The 19,948-nt window shown below is 43.3% G+C and overlaps 1 protein-coding gene across 2 annotated transcripts in view; it reads left to right on the top strand.

The window, feature by feature from the left end:
• CAPN3 (calpain 3, (p94)) overlaps positions 1-19,948 on the top strand; it is a 30,287-nt gene that overhangs the window by 1,361 nt on the left and 8,978 nt on the right. The window contains exons 2-15 of one of the 2 annotated variants that reach the window (XM_009319212.1): positions 6,203-6,272; positions 8,101-8,219; positions 8,863-8,996; positions 9,433-9,601; positions 10,258-10,398; positions 12,965-13,048; positions 13,543-13,628; positions 14,357-14,434; positions 14,892-15,052; positions 15,605-15,774; positions 16,420-16,431; positions 17,579-17,787; positions 18,521-18,557; positions 19,545-19,559. In XM_009319212.1, the coding sequence (XP_009317487.1) occupies positions 6,203-6,272; positions 8,101-8,219; positions 8,863-8,996; positions 9,433-9,601; positions 10,258-10,398; positions 12,965-13,048; positions 13,543-13,628; positions 14,357-14,434; positions 14,892-15,052; positions 15,605-15,774; positions 16,420-16,431; positions 17,579-17,787; positions 18,521-18,557; positions 19,545-19,559 (1,485 nt within the window). Of the gene's footprint in view, positions 1-6,202; positions 6,273-8,100; positions 8,220-8,862; positions 8,997-9,432; positions 9,602-10,257; positions 10,399-12,964; positions 13,049-13,542; positions 13,629-14,356; positions 14,435-14,891; positions 15,053-15,604; positions 15,775-16,419; positions 16,432-17,578; positions 17,788-18,520; positions 18,558-19,541; positions 19,560-19,948 lie in introns of both variants that reach the window. The other variant, XM_009319211.1, reaches the window with a different exon arrangement.

Genomic DNA, 19,948 nt, shown 5'->3' with positions numbered 1-19,948 from the left:
CGGGACACTGCCTCAGCCCCTGCCGTCCCCTGTCCGGCAGCGAGGACGTGGTTCTGAGGAGCTTCCCCAGCTCCCTCTCTCTGGCAGTTTTTGGCCACCTCTTCTAGATTTGCCATACTTCCCCAACACCCAAATCTGTGCTTCAATGGCAAAGTCAGCAGTGATTGATAGATAAACGTAACTAAATAGCAAAAGACCGGGAGCTCTTGGGGGTTGCTGTTACAGCCGCAGAGGAAGGCCGTGTGCCGCTGTCATAACAACAATGTGAGCAACATGGGGGGAGCAACGTGACTCCCCCATCTGCCGTGCCCTGTGCGTATGTGCTCTGTCATTCTTTCATCATCACCACAGCTGCATCAGCTCCTGGAAATGTGTGTAAATGAGTTAAATGCAGCTGCAAGTCAATCATCTCAAAGGGATGGGATTTCCCCTGTTTCTACAGAAAGGAAAGCGATATAGCAGTACAGTGGATGAGTGCCCGAACCCAGGGGCAGACCGACTGCAAGTGTGTATATGAAAAAGCATCAAAACATAAAAACCCCCACAATGTAACCTCAGACTTGTCTAATATAACTGAGCACGCACAGATCAAGCCTTCTTTTTTGGGAAGGTTCAGACTTCAGGGCCTCTATCCCAAAGATATTTCTTTAAGCCACTCATTAACAAATAAGTTTGGAAGCTCTATACGTATTATTCATGTAGCAACAACAACCTGGGGACTGTGTAAGACTCAAAATGCAACCTAAACATCAAAACCAAAGCTATCTGTGTTCTTCTGACACAAGTGTTCAGACACCTGACGTATTTTTGGTGCCAGCTGCAGGTAGAGCAGAGGCAGGAGATCCAGAGAGCTGCAGTCTGTGCCTGCCGAGTACTGGCATGCTGTGGGATGATGGATCCAGTCAGTCCTGATCCCGATAGAGATGGCTGTCCTGCCGGGGACACACCGGGGCTGATTTGTAGAGATGCCTGTGCCTTCTGTTGCAAATGTGTTGTTTTCAAACAAACCCTGTAATTCAGGTCATTGCTGTACCCCGTAGGTCTCCGAAGAGGAGAGACTCACATATAACGCTTCTCCTTTTATAATGTGTCCCCTACCTTGTCATCCATACCACAGCTGCGAAGTGTGCACTCTTGTGCACTGATGCAAAAGACCTGTATCTATTGGTGCTGATCTCAGATTGACCCAGGACTTTGCTTCACCAGACTTTGAAACTGTAGGTTATATAGCGCTGGTGGGAGGCCTTGTCTGAGAATATTATATACACGAATAGCCACAATGGACACGTTAACAGAACATCATAAAGTCAAATTAATATGAAGTAGTAATACTGGGCTGAAGAGTATTTTGCTAAGAGATTAAAGCAGTCATTGAAGCACCAAATGTAAAGATTCGACTGCACAGGCCATGTTTTCTAATAGTTTGTAAAGATGTGGACAACTTCTGTTCTTACTAAATTGCCATGGCATTTTTTTGGCAAAGAAAGCGACTAGCTTATAAACTATAGTCTTATAAAGTAATTTTTAATCGCTTTGAAATTCAGGTCAAACTTGAATTGAATCAGACTTCATAATGTATTCTAAAAGAAAACAAAATACCAGACAGTTCAGAAATCCTGAGAGAATGTCCTAACGCTGGCTTCACTGTAGATCCTTTCCCTGATTTCTACAGCATATTGCATATGCCACATAACCCCAGAAATAGCAAATAAACAAGTGACCAATGTGCTCTAAGATCTCATTTAAAACAGAGAGCTGGGAAATAGGCAACCTGTTCCTGACTGCCTCTGGCTTTCTGAGTCACCTTAGTCATGCCACCTAACCAATTTGTATCCAAGCTCCCCCCCGGCCACCTGAGATCAATGTATGAGGATACAATATACATGAAAGATTAATGCTGGCCTTAAATGAGCATTATCTGCGATGACATGAATCCACGTGGGATTGTTGAGTGCAAGTTTTTCCAGAAGCTCCAAGTATTATTTGAGGAATCACAAAGTTAATCTAAAGGGCATGTGTTTGCCAGTTACCAACACTGTAACCAAGCCCTGATGACGGTGCCATTCCTCAGCTGAATAGTGCTTCTTCGCTGTAGCTCTCAGCATGCTGTGCTGACCTATGGAAAGGCTGTGAGTCTGTTTTTGCCCCTGGGATTTACATGGACCGCACAGCAAGTCAGCCAGATGGATGACACTCCCCCGATCCCCGGCTCTGAGCTGAGGTGCCCACTGAGACTGGGATGGGCAACTCCCCCTCCCACGTGTGGGCTGCTGGGACCTGGGCTCTCTCCGCTTCCCCTGGCAATGGCCATGCTGTGACTCGACCTTTTCCTCAGGGCTCCTGCAATTCATTACTGAGGTGGTGAGAGGTGTCCAGCATCCCAGCTCCAGAGCTACCCCTTGCTCTCGTGTGCCGGGCCCTACAGGCTCTTCTCTTTGCGGTCGGTGCTACCTGGAGGTCAGGTCCTCCCCCGCTACCTCCAGAAATGATTGGCCTCTGCTGCTGCGAGGGCAGCAAGGGCACAAGGACTGGTCTTGTGCCTTACCGTCAGAAGGGCAGTTGCCATGCAGGGCAGCTGTGAGCCTTGGCATGGGGGCAGCGAGAAGGCCCCTGTAATTCTACCCAGCTAGTGACTGCCATGCCACGACATGAATGCACGGAGCAGACCTCCTAACACTCAATTTGGGCAAAAGCCAAGTGAGAGCCCTGAAAGTTTCCCTGAGTAAAGACTGCAGGATCCATCCAGTGTTTCTGTTCAGAGTATGCATGAGTGTGGTTTAGGTACGTAGAAGGGAGATAAAATCTCCCTCAGTTAATGCATAATATTAAATCATTCCCTCACCCATGGAATGTAAGAGAAGCCCAAGGAGCCGTTGTCACCTGCACCAGTCTATATCCAGCTCAGTGACGGGCTTTGCCCGTCCAGCTTTCTTAACGGCCTCAGCCTCCCACACCTATGCTGCCTGCCAGAGCTTCTCTCAGCTGAGAGCAGGGACGAGGTCGCCGATCTTTGAGAGTTGAGAAAAAGTCTGTATTATAACATAATGCAGAGTATCAAGAGGTCCTGCTGCAGTCCTCTTTGAATCTAATGACACTAGGACATTAATAGGCAGGCTCTGCCGTGACGCTGTGCTTTCAAATGCACCATTGTCATTCTCCTTGCTCACAGCCCGGAGGTCACAGCATTAACTGCCAGATTCAATGACTTCCCTATGGTGATCCTCTCCGTAGCCAAGAAAATCAGCAGGAGGAGCTTTCTTTTCATAACGAATACAAATAAAATCACGTCAGCAGACTAGTGGATTTTGCTTAGAATGAAAATGAATCAGTCAGATCATCTGCTGCACAGGTGTGAAGCTGTTTGAATTTAGTAATCACAAAATATGTGCCTCTGCAGGCAGTACCACAAAGCAAAGACGGCATTTAGTGCCACCAAGGCAGGACTTTCAGATGAGGGTAATCCAACTCTGAAACTCTAAAACCAGCTTGGTGTCTGACAGCATCGAGCTCTGCCTTGAAGTCTGCAGCACAGCCATTTAATAGCATGGTCTAGACCATGAGAGGCCAAGGGAGAACCATGAGGCTACAAATTGTCTTAGGCAGGCCAAAGAAGATGCTTCCTCTACCTGATAGGATCAGTTTAGGGAATTTCCTTAGAATGCCATAGTTTATTAACCGCAGTTTTTAAAGGAATGGATGCCTTTTGCTGCAACAGTATAAGCTGACTGGAGGATTTTTCCTGACACAGAAGAAAAGCTAATGAAAATGTAACAAAGGTCAAATGCCATTTTTAGTTGCGTGCTGCCTTTGCATTTTCCAGTGCTCCCTTCCAACCGACTCATAAGTACCCTCTGCCCAGAAAGCAGCATGCACTACTAATGGGTTTTTCCTAGGATTCTCTGTCTCCCTTGCTCTAACTTTGACTCTTTGTAATGAAATTACAGTCCGAACTGAATCAACCCAGTGAACGCAAAGGTCCTTTGGACAGTACCAAGGCAGTCTTAGGCACTCAGATCAGAGGAGACGCTTTTTAGATGAATCATTGCATCAATGAAGTGCAGCCTATCGGGATTCTCTGTGATAACTTGACCTGAGAGATGAAGAGCAATCCCTTGCTCAGCCAGGAAGACTGGAAGGACAGACCTGCCACCTGCATCTTGAACACCAGGTCATCTCGCTCTGCTGACTGAGTACTTTTCATCAGCCTTGGAAGACCTTGAAACCTTTCCCTGTAACTCCGGCTGTACTCAGCACAACTATCACAGCTGGAGATGAACTAGAGTAATACAATATTAGAAGCATATCCACAGTGTACTAAACGCACCTGGCCACCATAAAGAAATGCAAGAAAAGCATTTCTGTCATAGCTAAATCAGTCCATATGACAACTGTATGATTCCCTCCTTTGCATTCCTTTACCAACCATCCTCCAAAGCGAATAAGCCCAAGATGCAATAAATTGCACTGAGGAACAACCATCGCTGTACATTTAATACTTGGAAACACTTAGGCACCATCTAACTACCTTCACCTAAAACACGGCATGCTGGATTTCAGAGCTTGTTACTTCAATAGGAACAAGATCAAGATAAAATACAGTAACGGAAGTTGAAAAAAACGCAATCCAAAAACCTGGCATCTTGCAGATAGTTTTCAGGAGAGCACCACAGCAATGTGAGGAAGAATATTTTCAACAAAGCAAGTGGGTGGAGAAAAGCATGAAGGCATCTCAGACAGCTTCCTTGACAGAACTAGACCCCAGGACAGCTGACTGAGGCCCAAAATAACAGGACAATCCCTCCATTCCCTCCCTTGAGGAGAGGGTGACTGCTGGGGGGGAGCCGGAAGCTGCTCTCTCTATCTGGCTATATGACTAATCCAAATATTTACATCAAAGCAACTCTGCTGATTACTGTGAAGGAACAAAAAAGTGGGCTCAAGCCAAGTGAAACTGCTAGACCTGAAACATGAGTCTGGGAAAATCCAGGGCTACCCTGACGACATGGGGAAAAAGCTTTAGATCGCAGAGGTAGCATCAGCTGCCTGTACTGCCACACAAGCAATTGTCAGTTGTTTCTTCTTTCTCCTTCCCACTCCAGCCCTGCCATCTTCCAGCAGATTGGGTTCTTGGACTATACTTTGTCTTCTTCCCCATTTGCAGCTGCTCAGGGAAGTGGTCTTTTTTTTTTTCCCTACCCTCACAAGAGATGGGTCCAAAAGTTAAGCGTCTTCTTTTTCTTCCCCATACCAAGTGCTTGAGTAATAGAGATGGGATAAAGCAGGGACTTTTTTTTCTCTGTAGGACAGGTTGTACCTACTTCTTCCCTTGTTCCCCTACTTCTTTCCTATACCCCACAGTTCTTTGTTCCATATAGAAAAGGTTCTATGTAACCCTGTAATAGTCCCACCTCATTTGCTGGTAGTTCCTATGTAGTCCTTCCCTCCCTACAGCAATTCCTCAATTATTTATGCCTCTACTGCATCTTGTGCCCATTCTGTACTAGTATAAATACTGACAAACCCAATACATTGTTCTAAGTGCAGGACAAAAGAAAAGCTTCCTGTCCTCAGAGACAGATGATATCTGTATACGTTTCTGAATGCAGCATTGGCAATTGAATACTGCAACCTGAGGAAAAGAACAAAATCTTTTAACCAGCAATTGATTACTCCTGAGAATTAAACATCTGATCCCAGGCAAATTTTAAGGAGGAGTATTACTGGGGTTCATTCCTGATGAAATGCATTCTTCAACCCTATTAATGCCCCAGCATATTAGTTACTGCAAATTGGACACCTTAAACCTGCAGTCATTTTTAAAGAATTTAGTCTGGTCCCCTGATGCTCTTTCCACCTACCTGCTCTCCTGTCTCCTCCAGTGTTTTTTTTTTTTTCATTATTGTATAGAAAAATATTTTTCCCTATTCTTCTCTGTTTAATGTGTTTGAACCCCGTACAGAGGGAGCCCCCCAGGCTAGCTATTAGACCCTGTAGATACATGGAGAAAACTCTGGCTGAAGTCTGGAACATCCAGATTCCAAAACATATTCGTAGTGAAACTCTGCAGCTCAAAACTCTGCAAGAGATTTTGATATCCACAAACTATCCTACAAGAAAACATCGTCCTAAAGCAGCCTTTATTTCTGTGGCAAACAGGCATCATAATGCATGCTTTTCCTGCTCATCCATTTGTATTTTGCAGGAAATCTGTGAGAATCCACGGTTTATTATCGGTGGAGCCAACAGAACAGATATCTGCCAAGGAGAATTAGGTATGAAATTCTTACTTCAACTCTGTCTGCATCACTTAATTTTCTTTTGCTTCCAAGGTGATACTTGAAGTCCTCTGTCTCAGTATACCACTACACATCTACTGATTCCTTCTGTCTATAGCAAATCGTTGATATCTGCCTAGTAGCAATCTAGGGAAGAACTTTAAGCGAAAGATGCTTTGCAGGGTGTTTTGCTTTTCATGAACTAATATCATGAGTGTGTTACAAAGCACCATTTGGCCTTTTGGGCTTTGAGGAGGGACAAAATTAGTTAAGACAAGAATAAAAGATAAAGAGAAGGATTTATTTGACTGAGAGAGAAATCTAATCAGCTGCTGTTGTATTTTTTCAGGTATTTAGTCCTGTTATTTCCATACAGGAGCTTCTGAAGGCCTCCAGCTAAGTGTGCCTTGTACTCAAGGACAACCCCTATATTGAAGACCTTAAGCTCAGATGCTCAAAGATATGTAGAGCCGCTACTTAGGTACAAGTGATGCCTCTGCAACGGTCGTCCATGCGGCACTCACCTGCACTGCTTTATAAAGTCATTCCCCACTCAGCTTTCCCATGTCTTTCATGGTTTTATAACTTCTCCTGTGATCTTCTTCCTAAGCCAATACATCCTAATGTGTGTTAATCTTTTCATTTAAGTGTTGTTATGTGCTTGTGACTGCCCTCATCACCTTCCCAGTACTTTTTCTTGTTTTTAAAAGTGCCTTTCTTTTTGAGGTGACCAGAACTTCACAGTTGCCAAGGTGTGGATGCAAATGAATTTATGTGCAAAATATGTTCTCTCTTTTGTCTTCCATTCCTTCCCCAACTACACATAGTATTGTTTACCTTTTTGACTTCTGCTGAACATTGGATAGTTTAGAAAACTCCTGTTCACAGTGGAATTCACATCCTTCCTAAGGGGAAATAGGTAACTTAGAATGTACTGCTCTATGTATAGAGTTGGCTTTCCAAAATATATACATATATGTATTTCTATATGTTTTATCACTCCACCAGTTTGATAAATTTCCTTTACAATCTCCTGCGATCAGGCTTAGTTTGCACTATCTCGTATAATTCTCTTACCACACTAATTCACACTGCTCAGGCAAGCTTACCCTGTAACCTCTCCTACAGTAGCGGCTAGGAGGTTTTAATTAAGGGTTGAGGCATTCTTTGCTGAACGCAGAAGTACTATGGGAGAAAGTCACTTTCCCAGAGCTCCCACAGAGGCAGCAAACTTGTGCAAGAGTCTGAAGGAGGAACTGAAAAGTGCTAAAGGGGACAGTGTTTACAACAGTGCAGACAGATTCAAAAAGAGGAAAATGTGTCAGAGCAATGAAGCAGGAAAGAGGCCCCACGGAACGATGATTGGGACAGTGGGTTATCTTGAGAGCAGAAAATGAAAATGAGAGACTGAACCTCAGCTGTACAGAGCTCCACCTGGGAGAGAGTTATCTCTCAGCTGGTCTCTAGTCTAAGCTTGGAGGGAGAACTAACGTGGCAAGTCAGATAGATAGGCATTCACATGGGACAGTGAAATCTTAACACAGGTAACAGTGCTCATCAGATTTTAGGCTTTTTCTAAATTACAGTGAACATCATCTATTTAACAGGTGTGTACCTAGCCATGAATGATGCCAATGAGCATTTCCAGAGCACAAATAAATAAAGTGCTAAAGTACTGCAGAACACATGGAGAAGAGCCCTCTCCTGAAAAGCGATGGCATGCTCTACTGAGAATTAACATGTCACTTTGCAGTATCTCAGGTTTTCCCTTTGATTCTAGTTGCTCTGTCTTTTCATTTTGTCTGCTGCTTCTGCTTGTTTACAGGTGACTGCTGGTTCCTGGCTGCCATTGCTTGCCTGACACTGAATAAAAAGCTACTCTGTAGAGTCATACCTCATGACCAGTCCTTTATACAAAACTATGCTGGCATCTTTCACTTCCAGGTGAGTCCCTTCATCTAGCAGGAAGCAGATGTAACTGTATTTACCCAAGAGAGAGCTCAGCTCTCGGGCGCGCTCTTCCTTCTCGCTTCTCCACCCTTTGGAAGTGTGAGCGACAGCGGGGAAGGAAGAGGGATTGAATTGCCTCACCCTGAACTCTTCCAACAGGGCAGTCACAGAACGGCCAGCCCATACAGGCAATTAGGGAGCGTTAACCCACCAAGGAAGCATTTGCAGATCGCTGTGTCCTGCATGTAAGGGATAGCAACAGGTGCCCGCTCCTGCCTCGCTGCTCAGATGCAGCGCCACAGCCAGCACAGACACACTGGTAGTTGGCAAGAGCATCTATTTTTAGGCCCACAAGCAGCTGGCCTGTCAAAAACAAGTTATTGAAGAACCACTTATTCAGAAAAGATTGAGTGCTTTCCATATTTCCCTTGGCTGTCCTAAGGGACCTCTCACTGTCCCGCACGCGTTGCCAGGGGGAATTCAGCCCGGCTGCCTCCCACCCAAGGGCCATCGCTTTTTGCCACATTGCGAAGCACTGAATTTCCACATTTCTCTTCTCTCAGCCTGGCTTCTCAGCCAGGCTCCCCCTCCCTGCCCCAAATTAACCCAGAGTTTTTTTCTGTTTGCCTTTATTCAGTTCTGGCGCTATGGAGATTGGGTGGACGTCGTCATTGATGACTGCTTACCCACGTACAACAACCAGCTGGTCTTTACCAAGTCCTCCCAGCGCAACGAGTTCTGGAGTGCCCTCCTGGAAAAGGCCTATGCAAAGTAAAACGACCCGCCGGACCGTGCCGGGCTCCCTGCTGAGGCTTTGGCTGGGGAGGTGGTTAAACCACTGTGTACAGGACCTATAATGAGCACATAGACAGGCTCTGAACACACCAGTGCCTTTTCCCATAGATTCTCATGCCTCAGAATTAGGGATGGGGTAAAACATATTTTCTAGGGGGTTTTGCTACTCATTCAGAGGTCTACATTTGATTCTCAACATCTCTTTTTTTTTTTTATTTGATGTGTGCAGGTGGCGTGTTTTAAAACTTTTAACTTGAGGGTTACCAAACAGATGGTTTGTGGGATTTTTTTAGTATGTGTTTACATATCTTTATTTATACACATACATAAGATAATTATATATTATGTATAAAATAGGTAGGTATCTTTATCTATGTAAAAGAGAATCTTATTTTTCTTTTCTCTTTCCAAGACTCCATGGGTCATATGAAGCTTTGAAAGGAGGCAACACCACCGAAGCCATGGAGGACTTTACTGGAGGAGTCACAGAGTTCTACGAGATAAAGGATGCCCCTAAAGATATCTATAAAATCATGAAACATGCCATTGACAGAGGATCCCTCATGGCCAGCTCCATTGATGTGAGTCCATATGATCTTTGCAGATGAGCCATAAGAAATGGCAGAGGAGAGTGACCTCTTCATCCATGAACAAATATATGCCACTTTTTGGAACTGCTTGGTTTAGTCCACATAGCAAACATCCATTGCTAGGAGATGGAGTAATCTCCACTAGACACCACCCACTGGCAAATAGCAAGTGCCAAAAGGGAAATGAACAGAAGCAGAACATGGAGGTGGAAAGAAGGGGTACGATCAGCAAAACCAGCACCCCCCACCCTCAGTGCCCTCGCCCAATAAAATGAAGTTAGTAGGGGGGTACCGCAGCTCTATTAAGACACAAATCTTCATGTCAAAGATGCTAAGTGTGCAAATGCTTGGGAAATCAACCCTTCAATTGCCAACATAGTCTTAAATTGTCTTCATTTACTGTGGTTAATTTAAAAGTGAAAGTAAAAAAACTAGCTTCAATAACCAATAAGGAGTATGAAGTTGCAGTGAAGGCAGAAGAACAAGCAGTGCTATCAACCACTGTAGATAAGTATGGACCATCTAGCATGTAATGGGAGAGAAGTTACCTAGGCTATCATTTACCACTCATCTTTCTTGTATCATTTCTGTTCTCTCTCGCTGCCTCATCTTTCTGCATGATACTTTTCTCCCATTCTCTGTACCAGGATAACCTAGGCTTTTCCTACGGATCAGCTCCTCGGAGCGACATTGGGGAACTGATTGCTCGAATGGTGAAGAATCTAGAAAACGCGCAGATGACTCACTCCACTGTAGACTATCAGGGGACAGACGAAAGGCCAGCCTGGGTTCGTATGTTTCTAGCAGTGATTGACTTCACAGGGCTTTTATTTACAGACAGAACAGTTAGACAGACATATTATCTGTGCTCTTAAATCCTTATTTGTCTTCACTGAGTTATCCCAACACTAAAGACCTGTTCTTACAGATGCTATTTGACATATGTATTAAAGGATTTCAATCCTTTCAAACACAGTGACTGACACTAGAGGGCTTTGCCGATACTGGGGCAAAGGGCTGTTGGCTTGTGGCAAAGGCTTATAATTTCTAGAGCTTACCTGTACAGTAGAAATGGAGAGCAAAATCATATCAAATATGTCAAAGCAGCACATTGGTTATTGTATTTGGGAACTGGACACGATTAGTGGATTTTATAAAGTCCCTCACTTGCAAAAGACAGAGAGAGTGAGAAAATCAAAATACTAGAATGGAACAAGATCCCAGCGTGTGGAGAGGGTGTGAAAGAAAGAAAAAGCAAGCTCTGCACGGCTCTCACTCCAGGCACAAAAGCTCTTGGTAAACTTATTTTGAGACAGAGTGCGCTACAGAGCTCTGCCCACCAACGGAGGGGAGTCTGCTCTCGGGATGCTTCTTTTAGATTACTGCCTTCAAGATCCTAATTTAAAATGCTTAATAAGGAAAATGAAAAACGTATTGAGTTTTACATGTGTGATAAAATACAAAGTAACTCCAGTATAACTAAGTATCTAGCAAAATAGAGAGAGGGATGTTAAAACCATTAAAGGAAAATCCCATATTGGGAAACTTAAAAGCTTCCAAATCTGTAGAGGGACATGTTGCTTTCTCCTTCTCTCTGTCAGGCAGCTGTCACACCTTGCCCTTTTGGGAGATGCATTTCCATGACAATGAAATTAGATCTCTCACTTTACAGAGAGAAAAAAAAACAACACCCACCCCAATTACATCATCTAAAACTTTTGGTTGCACAAACTGTCTTCTGCATTTGCAGCAGAAATAGCTGATTTTTCCTCTTTTGACACCCATATTTAGTCTTCCTAAAAGACTGAAATGGTGTAATTCTTCCGGAAAGCCCACTATGACTGTCTTGTTTTGCAAGCATGACTGCCCAAATCACCTATGTTTTGGGAGGAATTTCCTCCCCAGTGACTGTCTACTCAAAGAAGGTTGGAAAACTCTCTATAGTTGCTGCCTCGGCGGATTTTTTGCTGCTGGTTATTACACAGTCCTGAACCATCACCAGAAAAAAAAAAAATCATGGCTCTTGATGGAAAGAGGCAGATAGTGCAGACTTCAGAAGCACTTTAGAGAAGTGGCCCAGGGCACCAGCAGAAGTTAATATTCTTAAACAGAAAAGAGAGAAAGGGGTTCTGATAAGTAATGATGGCAACAACATGAATAGAAATTAAGAAAAAAGGAAACAGATATGAGGTTATAGGCATAAAAAGTATGGAAACAGGAGCAAGGGGAAAAAAAAACGAAACAGGAGCAGAAGGGAAATAATGGAAAATAATTGTGACAGCCAGGAAATACTTGGATGAGATCCTCCCTGTGCAAGCTGAGAATGTATCTCTGTGACCTTACTAATTCTCTGTTTCCAGCCCTGCCTTTCTCATGCCCTCAGATGTGTCAAGAAGGGATGGCAGAGTTACTGGCAGGGCCCTGCAGTCATCTCTCAGTGACAGACGTAATGGAGGAGGGGAATTTTCGCACATGGTCCACGTGCGTGTAGTGGAGCCTTCCCTTCCCACCGTTCTCAGTGATCTCTCCTACAAACACAGCAGACTGTGTGCACCTGCCATCTTCCTCTCAATTATTTATCTCCCAGATAAACAGCATTCTGAGATTTGCAAATAAAGATCTATCAGACACACTAACAGTTGATTACCAAGACAGCAAATGCATTTACACCTGAGCAACCCATTGCTGAAGAAAGCTATGCTCTTCCTGAATGTCAGTCGGAAAAAATTTCCATCATGAGAATTTTAACTATAATAAAATGAATAAAATGTACATCTCCACAGGAAAGTAATTAAAAAAAATGTAAGTTAGTAGGAACTGTGTATTAAATAGGGTGTTTTACTGTCATTGTGATAAGATTGCAGCCATGTGTAAAGATGAAAGTATTCTTCTAGGTGTTGATCTGCTCTGATGTTTCCAGTTAATATGTAATAACCTTACTGAGCCATACAAGAACATACTATCCCAGAAAGGGCTGAATAGCCCTACTAATAGAAAATCCAACTATTTTGATTAAGCTTGCTATATACTAGCATGTTGCGAGTGCAAAAAGCAGTAACCTGCAGTAACTTTTTCCCAACAAAGGGAAAAAGTAAATCACAAAATGTCCTTTCCAATTGATATTATTAACTTTTTGCTTTTTTAGTTCACACTTCACTCCTTTCTAACCAACAACATTAATTCTGTGGGCACTAAACTTGGCCACCTTGGCAAACGCAAAGAGAACAAGACAAAAACCCCTGTCACCTGAATGGTGTCGTCCTCCCTCCAAAAGTCCTGGGTGGCAATACCTGCCTTAGAGCAGCCAGCTGAGCTTTGCATGACTCTCATAAGTTTTTATCTTGTGTCTAACAGACCATAGTGCCAATGCAGTATGAAACCCGGATGTCTTGCGGGCTCGTCAAAGGTCATGCCTACTCTGTCACGGCCGTGGAAGAGGTACGTACAGTTCCTTTCCTATGGGGAGAGAACAGTCCCACAGCTATGGGGACCTGTGTTCTGCACTGGCCTAGAACCATGCATGTCAGCAAAACTGTGAGGGGGGGGGGGAAAGCAAAACAAATTATGAGCTAAGGAAACAAAATTTGTATTTAAATAAATGAGAGCCTTGTGGAGAAATAAACCCATCCCAGTTTTGGCTTTCTGGGGAAATGGATATTTCCATGGTCTGCGTGGGCAAAGGTGGCCACAGCTGGCCACTTCCTGGTCTTACAGCCTTCCCACACTCACCCCAAGCAGGTCAGGCTGGGCGATGGCCCAGGAAAGCACCATCACTGGAGGAGCTGGTATCAGAGATTTGACAGGCAGAACGTTTCCTTTTGAACCTACTCTCAGTCTATTATTACATTCTTATTATTACAGTCTATTCTTATATTCTTATTATTACAGTCTATTCTTATATTCAAGTTAATATTACATTCTTTTTCAATTAGACAACATTTAAAGGGGAAAAAATACGTCTGGTAAGGCTGAGAAACCCCTGGGGACAGGTGGAATGGAATGGACCTTGGAGTGACAAGTGAGTAAAATGGAGCTTCATGTGATTTGAAAAAAAAATTGCACCTTTGTTTGCCCTTATGCAGCTTGTGCATGACCCTAACATTTAATGATGACATATCTCAATTGTCTTTGCTGTCATTTTGACACGTGCACTTTGAAGTTGATCATAGCTGAATGCTTAGCTGAAGCTGTAAAAAGAAAAGAATACCTAAAAAAGATGTTAAGAGGGTCTTTAATCAATGGAAATTAAGAGAGCCCAATCAATCTGATTTTACTGTCTAGCAAGTTCAGCAATGTCCATTTTCAAAACAAGACGTGACAGTAGAAAAATCTTTTTAAGTTATGGAAGAACTGGATGAAGCAAGATGTCAGTACATGAGCGAGTTTGGATAAAGCTTCTCATTAGGTTTTACTAAAAGGAATTTCCATAGCCACTCCAGCAATGAGAGTCTGCAAACACTTTTGTCTTCAAGCTAAATAAAATGAGCACAGTTCAGCAGATTTTTGAGAGCTGCTAAGAGGAAGCCTGAAGGGAAGGCAGAGAGGAGTAGGGCAATTTTTTATTTTGGCATGTGGAGAGGAGAGTAGCATTGAGAACAAATGGTTGCAAGGCTCACAAAGGAAAAATTGTATGGATGTAGCAAGATGACTCTTGAGTTTCCATTCTATGAGGCTTACAGTAAAGAGTAGAAATTTTAATCAAAACTGTATTGCAAATCATAATCTAACTTGTGTACTCTTTTGAAGGTCAGAGGAGTGGAACTTCATTAATGAAGCCGAGAAAATCCGCCTGCAACACAAAATCATGGAGGATGGGGAGTTCTGGTGAGAATATGAGTCAAAAACCTGTGGTTCTCTAGGAGATATGCAACTATAGCAAAAATGAATCACACTGCACTACTTAAATCTGCTAAAACCATCGCAGTAATCCCTGTTTGCCTTCATATTCCCAATAAGCCCTGCTCTGTGATCACCTCATTCTCCCACCAGGGTTTGAGTGCCACCAGGACAGTCCTTCTAATTATGTCACTCTTCCACAAGCTCTCCATCACCCTTCCTATGTACTGTCCTCTCAGCCCAGCGTCCCTCAGTTTGGAGCTATACCTGTGTTAATCGACCAACCAGCAGGCCAAATGCATTAGGAAATCATGGCACTCTCACTGCAAACTTGCCCCAATGGTGGCGATAACATGGGTCACCCTCCTCCACCTCACCAGGATCTTTCAGACAACCACCTACCATGTAAATCCATTTGGGTTCAGTTTCCCCTCAATTCCTCCAGGATATCATTTGAAGATTTCATGAGGCACTTCACAAAACTTGAGATCTGTAACCTCACACCTGATACTCTGGAAGCCAATAAACTCCAGACCTGGACTGTGTCAGTCAGTGAAGGGCGCTGGGTGAGAGGCTGCTCAGCTGGAGGGTGCCGCAATTATCCAGGTGAGGAATGGGTCTTAAGAGAACTAAGGCCTCTTTGATGGGGACTGTATTAGATCCCACAGGCTAGGTCATACCACAGCCTGATCAGTGCTCGGCCATAGGAAAAGCCTTGCTTCCTCAGTGGGCAAGAAACGTAATTTTGTAGCTGGAAATCTTCTGCCACTAGGTTTGTGACAGCACCTCATAAGCCCAAAAGGCAGGCCTGGCAAAAATAAATCATTGTTCAAATACTTCACAAGTAAGTGATAAGTAAGATAAGAGAGATCAATTTCACTCTAACAGATTTCACTTGGGAAATCCACTTTCTGATAGCTTTAGGTGCTTTGGAAGTTTGTCAGATATTAGTTCTTCATTTTATCTCCTTTGCGGTGCAATTTTGTTACAACTATGTAAAACCCATAACACATAAAAAAATATATATGTATTAGCCCAGTTTTAACCTTTCCCTCAGGATCCACAGGCAGGGAACTGAAAAGTCCTCTTTGATCATGAGTATTGTTAGAAAGCTGAAACTTTACATGTTTGCTTTGGGCTGTTGGTGGGATTTCACAGATACGTTTTGGACCAATCCCCAGTATCGCTTGAAGCTCCTGGAGGAAGATGATGATCCTGAGGATGAAGAGGTTGTCTGCAGCTTCCTTGTTGCACTGATGCAGAAAAATAGGAGGAAAGAACGCAAGCTGGGAGCCAACCTGTACACCATTGGCTTTGCCATCTACGAGGTACCAGCTGTAGACTTTGTTCTTAGCACCGTGATCGCAAATACTGACAGTATGCATTTACCAAGAAAGTCACTGAATCATTCAGCCTGACTGCATGCATTGCAATTTTTACTTTGCAAGGAACTCAGGGGAAACCTGGAAGAGAGGAAGGAAATTTAAAGCTTGGTAACCATTCAGCCCATAGTAACCTCGGGGTTTACCCCATCTATAAGTAACACACTTTTTAGGCTTTTATGGTGACTTAATGCCAGATTTTAACATATTCTCTCTCATATATTCTTCAATCTCCCTTTCATCCTCGCTGAAACTAAACATTTCATTAACAGAATAGTGTAAAAAGGGAAACAGACATCCAAGATGCATACATAGCAATTAATCTCTGGCCCTGCTATCGACTTCATGAAGAAGTCAATTTACTCTGTCCCTTGCACAAACATATTTAGTTCGGATCTTACTGGATCTCATACAGATCCCAAGAAATCTGGAAAGGAAGAAAGAAATTGCTTAGAATAATTATATAACTTGGGGCATTTTATTTACTGGCTGCATCCCCAGAAATCTATGTGAACGCCCTTCTGTATGATCTATAAACAAGTGGGCTCACCTAGCAGCTCTGACTGTTTGTTCTCTTTGTTTCTCCCTAAGGTGCCCAAAGAGGTATGAGCAGAACGGAGGCAGATTGACATCTTGGTGTATGCTCACAGCTAGTGTTACTGTTGTGCCTGTCTGTAAGTCAGCACGAAACTGTCCAGTCAAGTTTGTTTTCAGGGATGTAACAAAAGTGAAACTGCTAACCTTTCTGCTTTGAGTGTTTATTAGTAACACTTTGTGAGTAATTTTTAATTCCTTCTCACCCGCACCCGTTTTCGCCTGCACCTTTTCCTTAGTCCTTCTTTTCTATTCGTATGTGACCTGGCCATGGCTTACATGGTCAGTCAGTGAGCCTGGGCTGTACTTTGCCATTGCACCCCATGCAGAAGCACCCTAAACCACTTCCATTTCCTCCTGCGAATAATGCCAGTGGCCTGTATCCTGCAACCACAGTTTTCTCTATAGTCCCTGATTTTGTTTGGAAAACAAATGGTATTTTCAGCCATTGAAGAAAATGTATTAAAAGTACACAGATTAAGTTTTTATGAGCCTGCTGGTAGCTGAATCGTTGGCATCACAAGTTTTGCAAACAAGCTCACCTGAAGGCTATGCTACCTGGAAAACATGAAGATGACAGTCTGAACATTATCTTTGCTGACTATTTTACAGGTGGTTATTTCTGCAGCAAACAGCTTACAAGTGTTTAGCCCACAATTCTTGACTTAATTTTCATATTTGAACCAATGCAACATTTGATTATCATGTTTCTTTAGCAGATACAGAATTCATGTTTTGTCCAGGCAAGGACACGTTTCCGCTGAAAGCACCTTCACCTTACCACACTGCATGTAGGAGTTTGCATGTACCGTTCCTTGCCATGCCATCCTCCAAGGAAAGTAGCTGAACTTTGGTTACACACAACTTAGCATCCAACAAAATGGTCAGATAAAAGTGCCTACACAGCAGAAGTCAGCCAACACTCTGCAGGTGGGCCCTGGAGCAGCCCTCAGAAGCCAACTAGACCCAGCCAGTAGCAACTTAAAGGTGACAGACTCCGTATCTGTTCCCAGCTAGCATCCCTCGTCAGCTCCCTGCTTGCTAAGCTGCTGCTTCATTTGTGTTTTCTGTCCCAACCACGTACTGTCTGCATGACAAGCCACCTGGGGAATGGGTGAGACTTCCTTGAAGACAAATTGACTCATGTGTTCTGCAGATACATGGCACTAAGCACCACTTGCAAAGGGATTTTTTCCTCTACAATGCCTCCAAAGCTAGAAGCAAGACCTATATAAACATGCGAGAAATCTCTGAGCGCTTCCGGCTACCTCCCAGCGAGTACGTCGTCATCCCATCGACATACGAACCCCACCAGGAGGGAGAATTCATCCTGAGGGTCTTCTCAGAGAAAAGAAGTCTTTCAGAGTAAGTTGCAGATCCATTTATCTGGCCATAAAGGTGGAGGTGAGCTTACTAGTCTGTTATAGTCATGTTCCCAGTTTGCTACACCCTGCTTTTAATTTTCTTAACCTCGTTACAAACTCCAAGCTGCAAACTCATTTCCCCAAGCTTCCCTTATAGTCTAAGAAGAGCCTACTTTGAATTGTCTTTGGAGAAGCTTGCTACTTGCAGGATATCCTTTGTAAACATACCATTAGCCATTTTTAATAACAGAAATGAACCTGTTCGTTTGTTTTTCATTGCTATATGCCACTGGCTGAAGTTTTGGCCAGATAGATCATTGAACCAGATCTACTTTCATGAATAAATGAATGTCATAAATAAAACACAGAAGTAGGTAGTTGTTTCTTTTCCATCCTGCTCTTCAACTAGTTCCCCAGAGCTCAGCAAATTGCAGCCAGTGTCACTTTGCTTAGGCCAAACAGCTTCTGTTTTACTCCCAGCTGCTGAAGTTCAGAGTTATCAAGGCTCTTTAGAGGAGTAAACCAGGCAGCAGCGCTCCTGGAAGTGGTACTTGGGATGCTCAGCTCAAACGGGGAAAAGCTACGTCTAGAGCCTGCAGCTGTGATGCTTGGAAGCCAGCTCACACCACTGCCTGTTTGGAAAGTTCAAGTGGCTGCTTACAAACCAGCTACAGAAACAAGCAATGTTGGGAACAGCCACTTTCCTGATTTATTTACTTTCTGCTTTCTTCTAGGGAGGTTGAAAACATGATTGAGGCAGACCGTCCATCGGTAAGTACTGTCCTGAGCCTCTTCGGTATGTGAATAGAAGTATGGAGGGGAAGAGCATCACATCTAGGGAAACCTGCAGCAGGACACCATTTGTGGCCACACGACAGCTCCTTTAGCATAAATTCCCACATTTCTCATCAAGATACTTTTATTAACACTTGCTTTATATACACTATTTTCTAATTTGGGCAGACCAAAATCTTTTGCCAGATTTGAAGTCTGTTGGTGGCATAAAGAAGCTGGATGCTAAGCATTGCCTTTGCCTCCATCAATTGAGAGTATTCATTTACTGGGGAGGTCTAGCTCTGTGCTCTGAGATTTGTCTGTGATATTGGTATCTCATCTAACATAGAAAAAAGTACCTTATTTTGAAGTATGTGCTTTCTGGAAAGGGGCCTTACTGATATTCTGATTCAAACTAACATCCATGACAAGCTCTAACTCTTCAGCCTGGGGTTTTACACATCTATATGGGATTATACTAGAGCTAACAATGCAATTAGTCTTGAAAAAAAAAAATCAAAGGAAATGCTTTTGCACAGAACAGAGTGCCATCAAACTTTGCTCAGAAGTGTTCCCTTTTTGTCTGCTGTCATGATAACAAAATAGCTGTCCAGATCTGGTGGCATTGCCACTTCAGATAACATTGATCTGTGGGCGCAGAATTCCAATCTCCACTGCACTGACAGGCTGGGAAAAGGAAAAGGAATAGTCAGAGCTAAAGGTACAATAGAGATTTTATTCAAGCAGACAAAGCCCCAGCTGAGATGGGACACTGTTTTGCTATGGTTTCTGCAATTTCTGTCCTTCAGTATGCAATTTCTTGGTGGGTTTGAAAGCTGTATGAATATAAGAATGGGAAAAATAAATGTGAGAAGGGGAAAGAGAAAAAAAGAAATTTTACCATCAGCTCTGCATAATATGCATAAAATCTACAATTCTGTTTAAAACCACTTTTTTTTTTAATTGTCTCTTTTTGTACAGAAGAAGAAAAAGGGCAAGGTGGGTATTTGTGCAATGTGCTGAGTGCAAGACAAAGAGCACGTGCAATGCATGCAGCATGAGCAGAGTTCCTTGGTATCATTAGTGATTTCTCTGCATCTGGAAACTGGTCTAGTTAATGAAGGGCACTGGGTAAGAGGCCATTTGCAGGCAGCAAAGACTTTGTCTTCCTACACTAAAAGCTAATGAAATAGCTACAGCGCTATATACCCCCCTCACTCAAGCAAAAGGGTGACAGAAACTTTTCAGCTGTACAGGCTTGATCCTCTGGGTTGCTCAACTGCCCTTCCTTCTTGCCCCTCCACAGACATCCCAACACCCCTTTCTAGTGAAAATCACCCCTTCTCCAGACACATGCCCTCACATTCGCTTTCCATTGCCTAATGCAG

Source organism: Pygoscelis adeliae, unplaced genomic scaffold (assembly GCF_000699105.1).
Source record: "Pygoscelis adeliae isolate BGI_AS28 unplaced genomic scaffold, ASM69910v1 Scaffold22, whole genome shotgun sequence".
NCBI classification, from domain to species: Eukaryota; Metazoa; Chordata; class Aves; order Sphenisciformes; family Spheniscidae; genus Pygoscelis; species Pygoscelis adeliae.
Note: the sequence above shows the minus strand (reverse complement) of the source record. Positions and strands in the feature narration are given on the sequence as shown.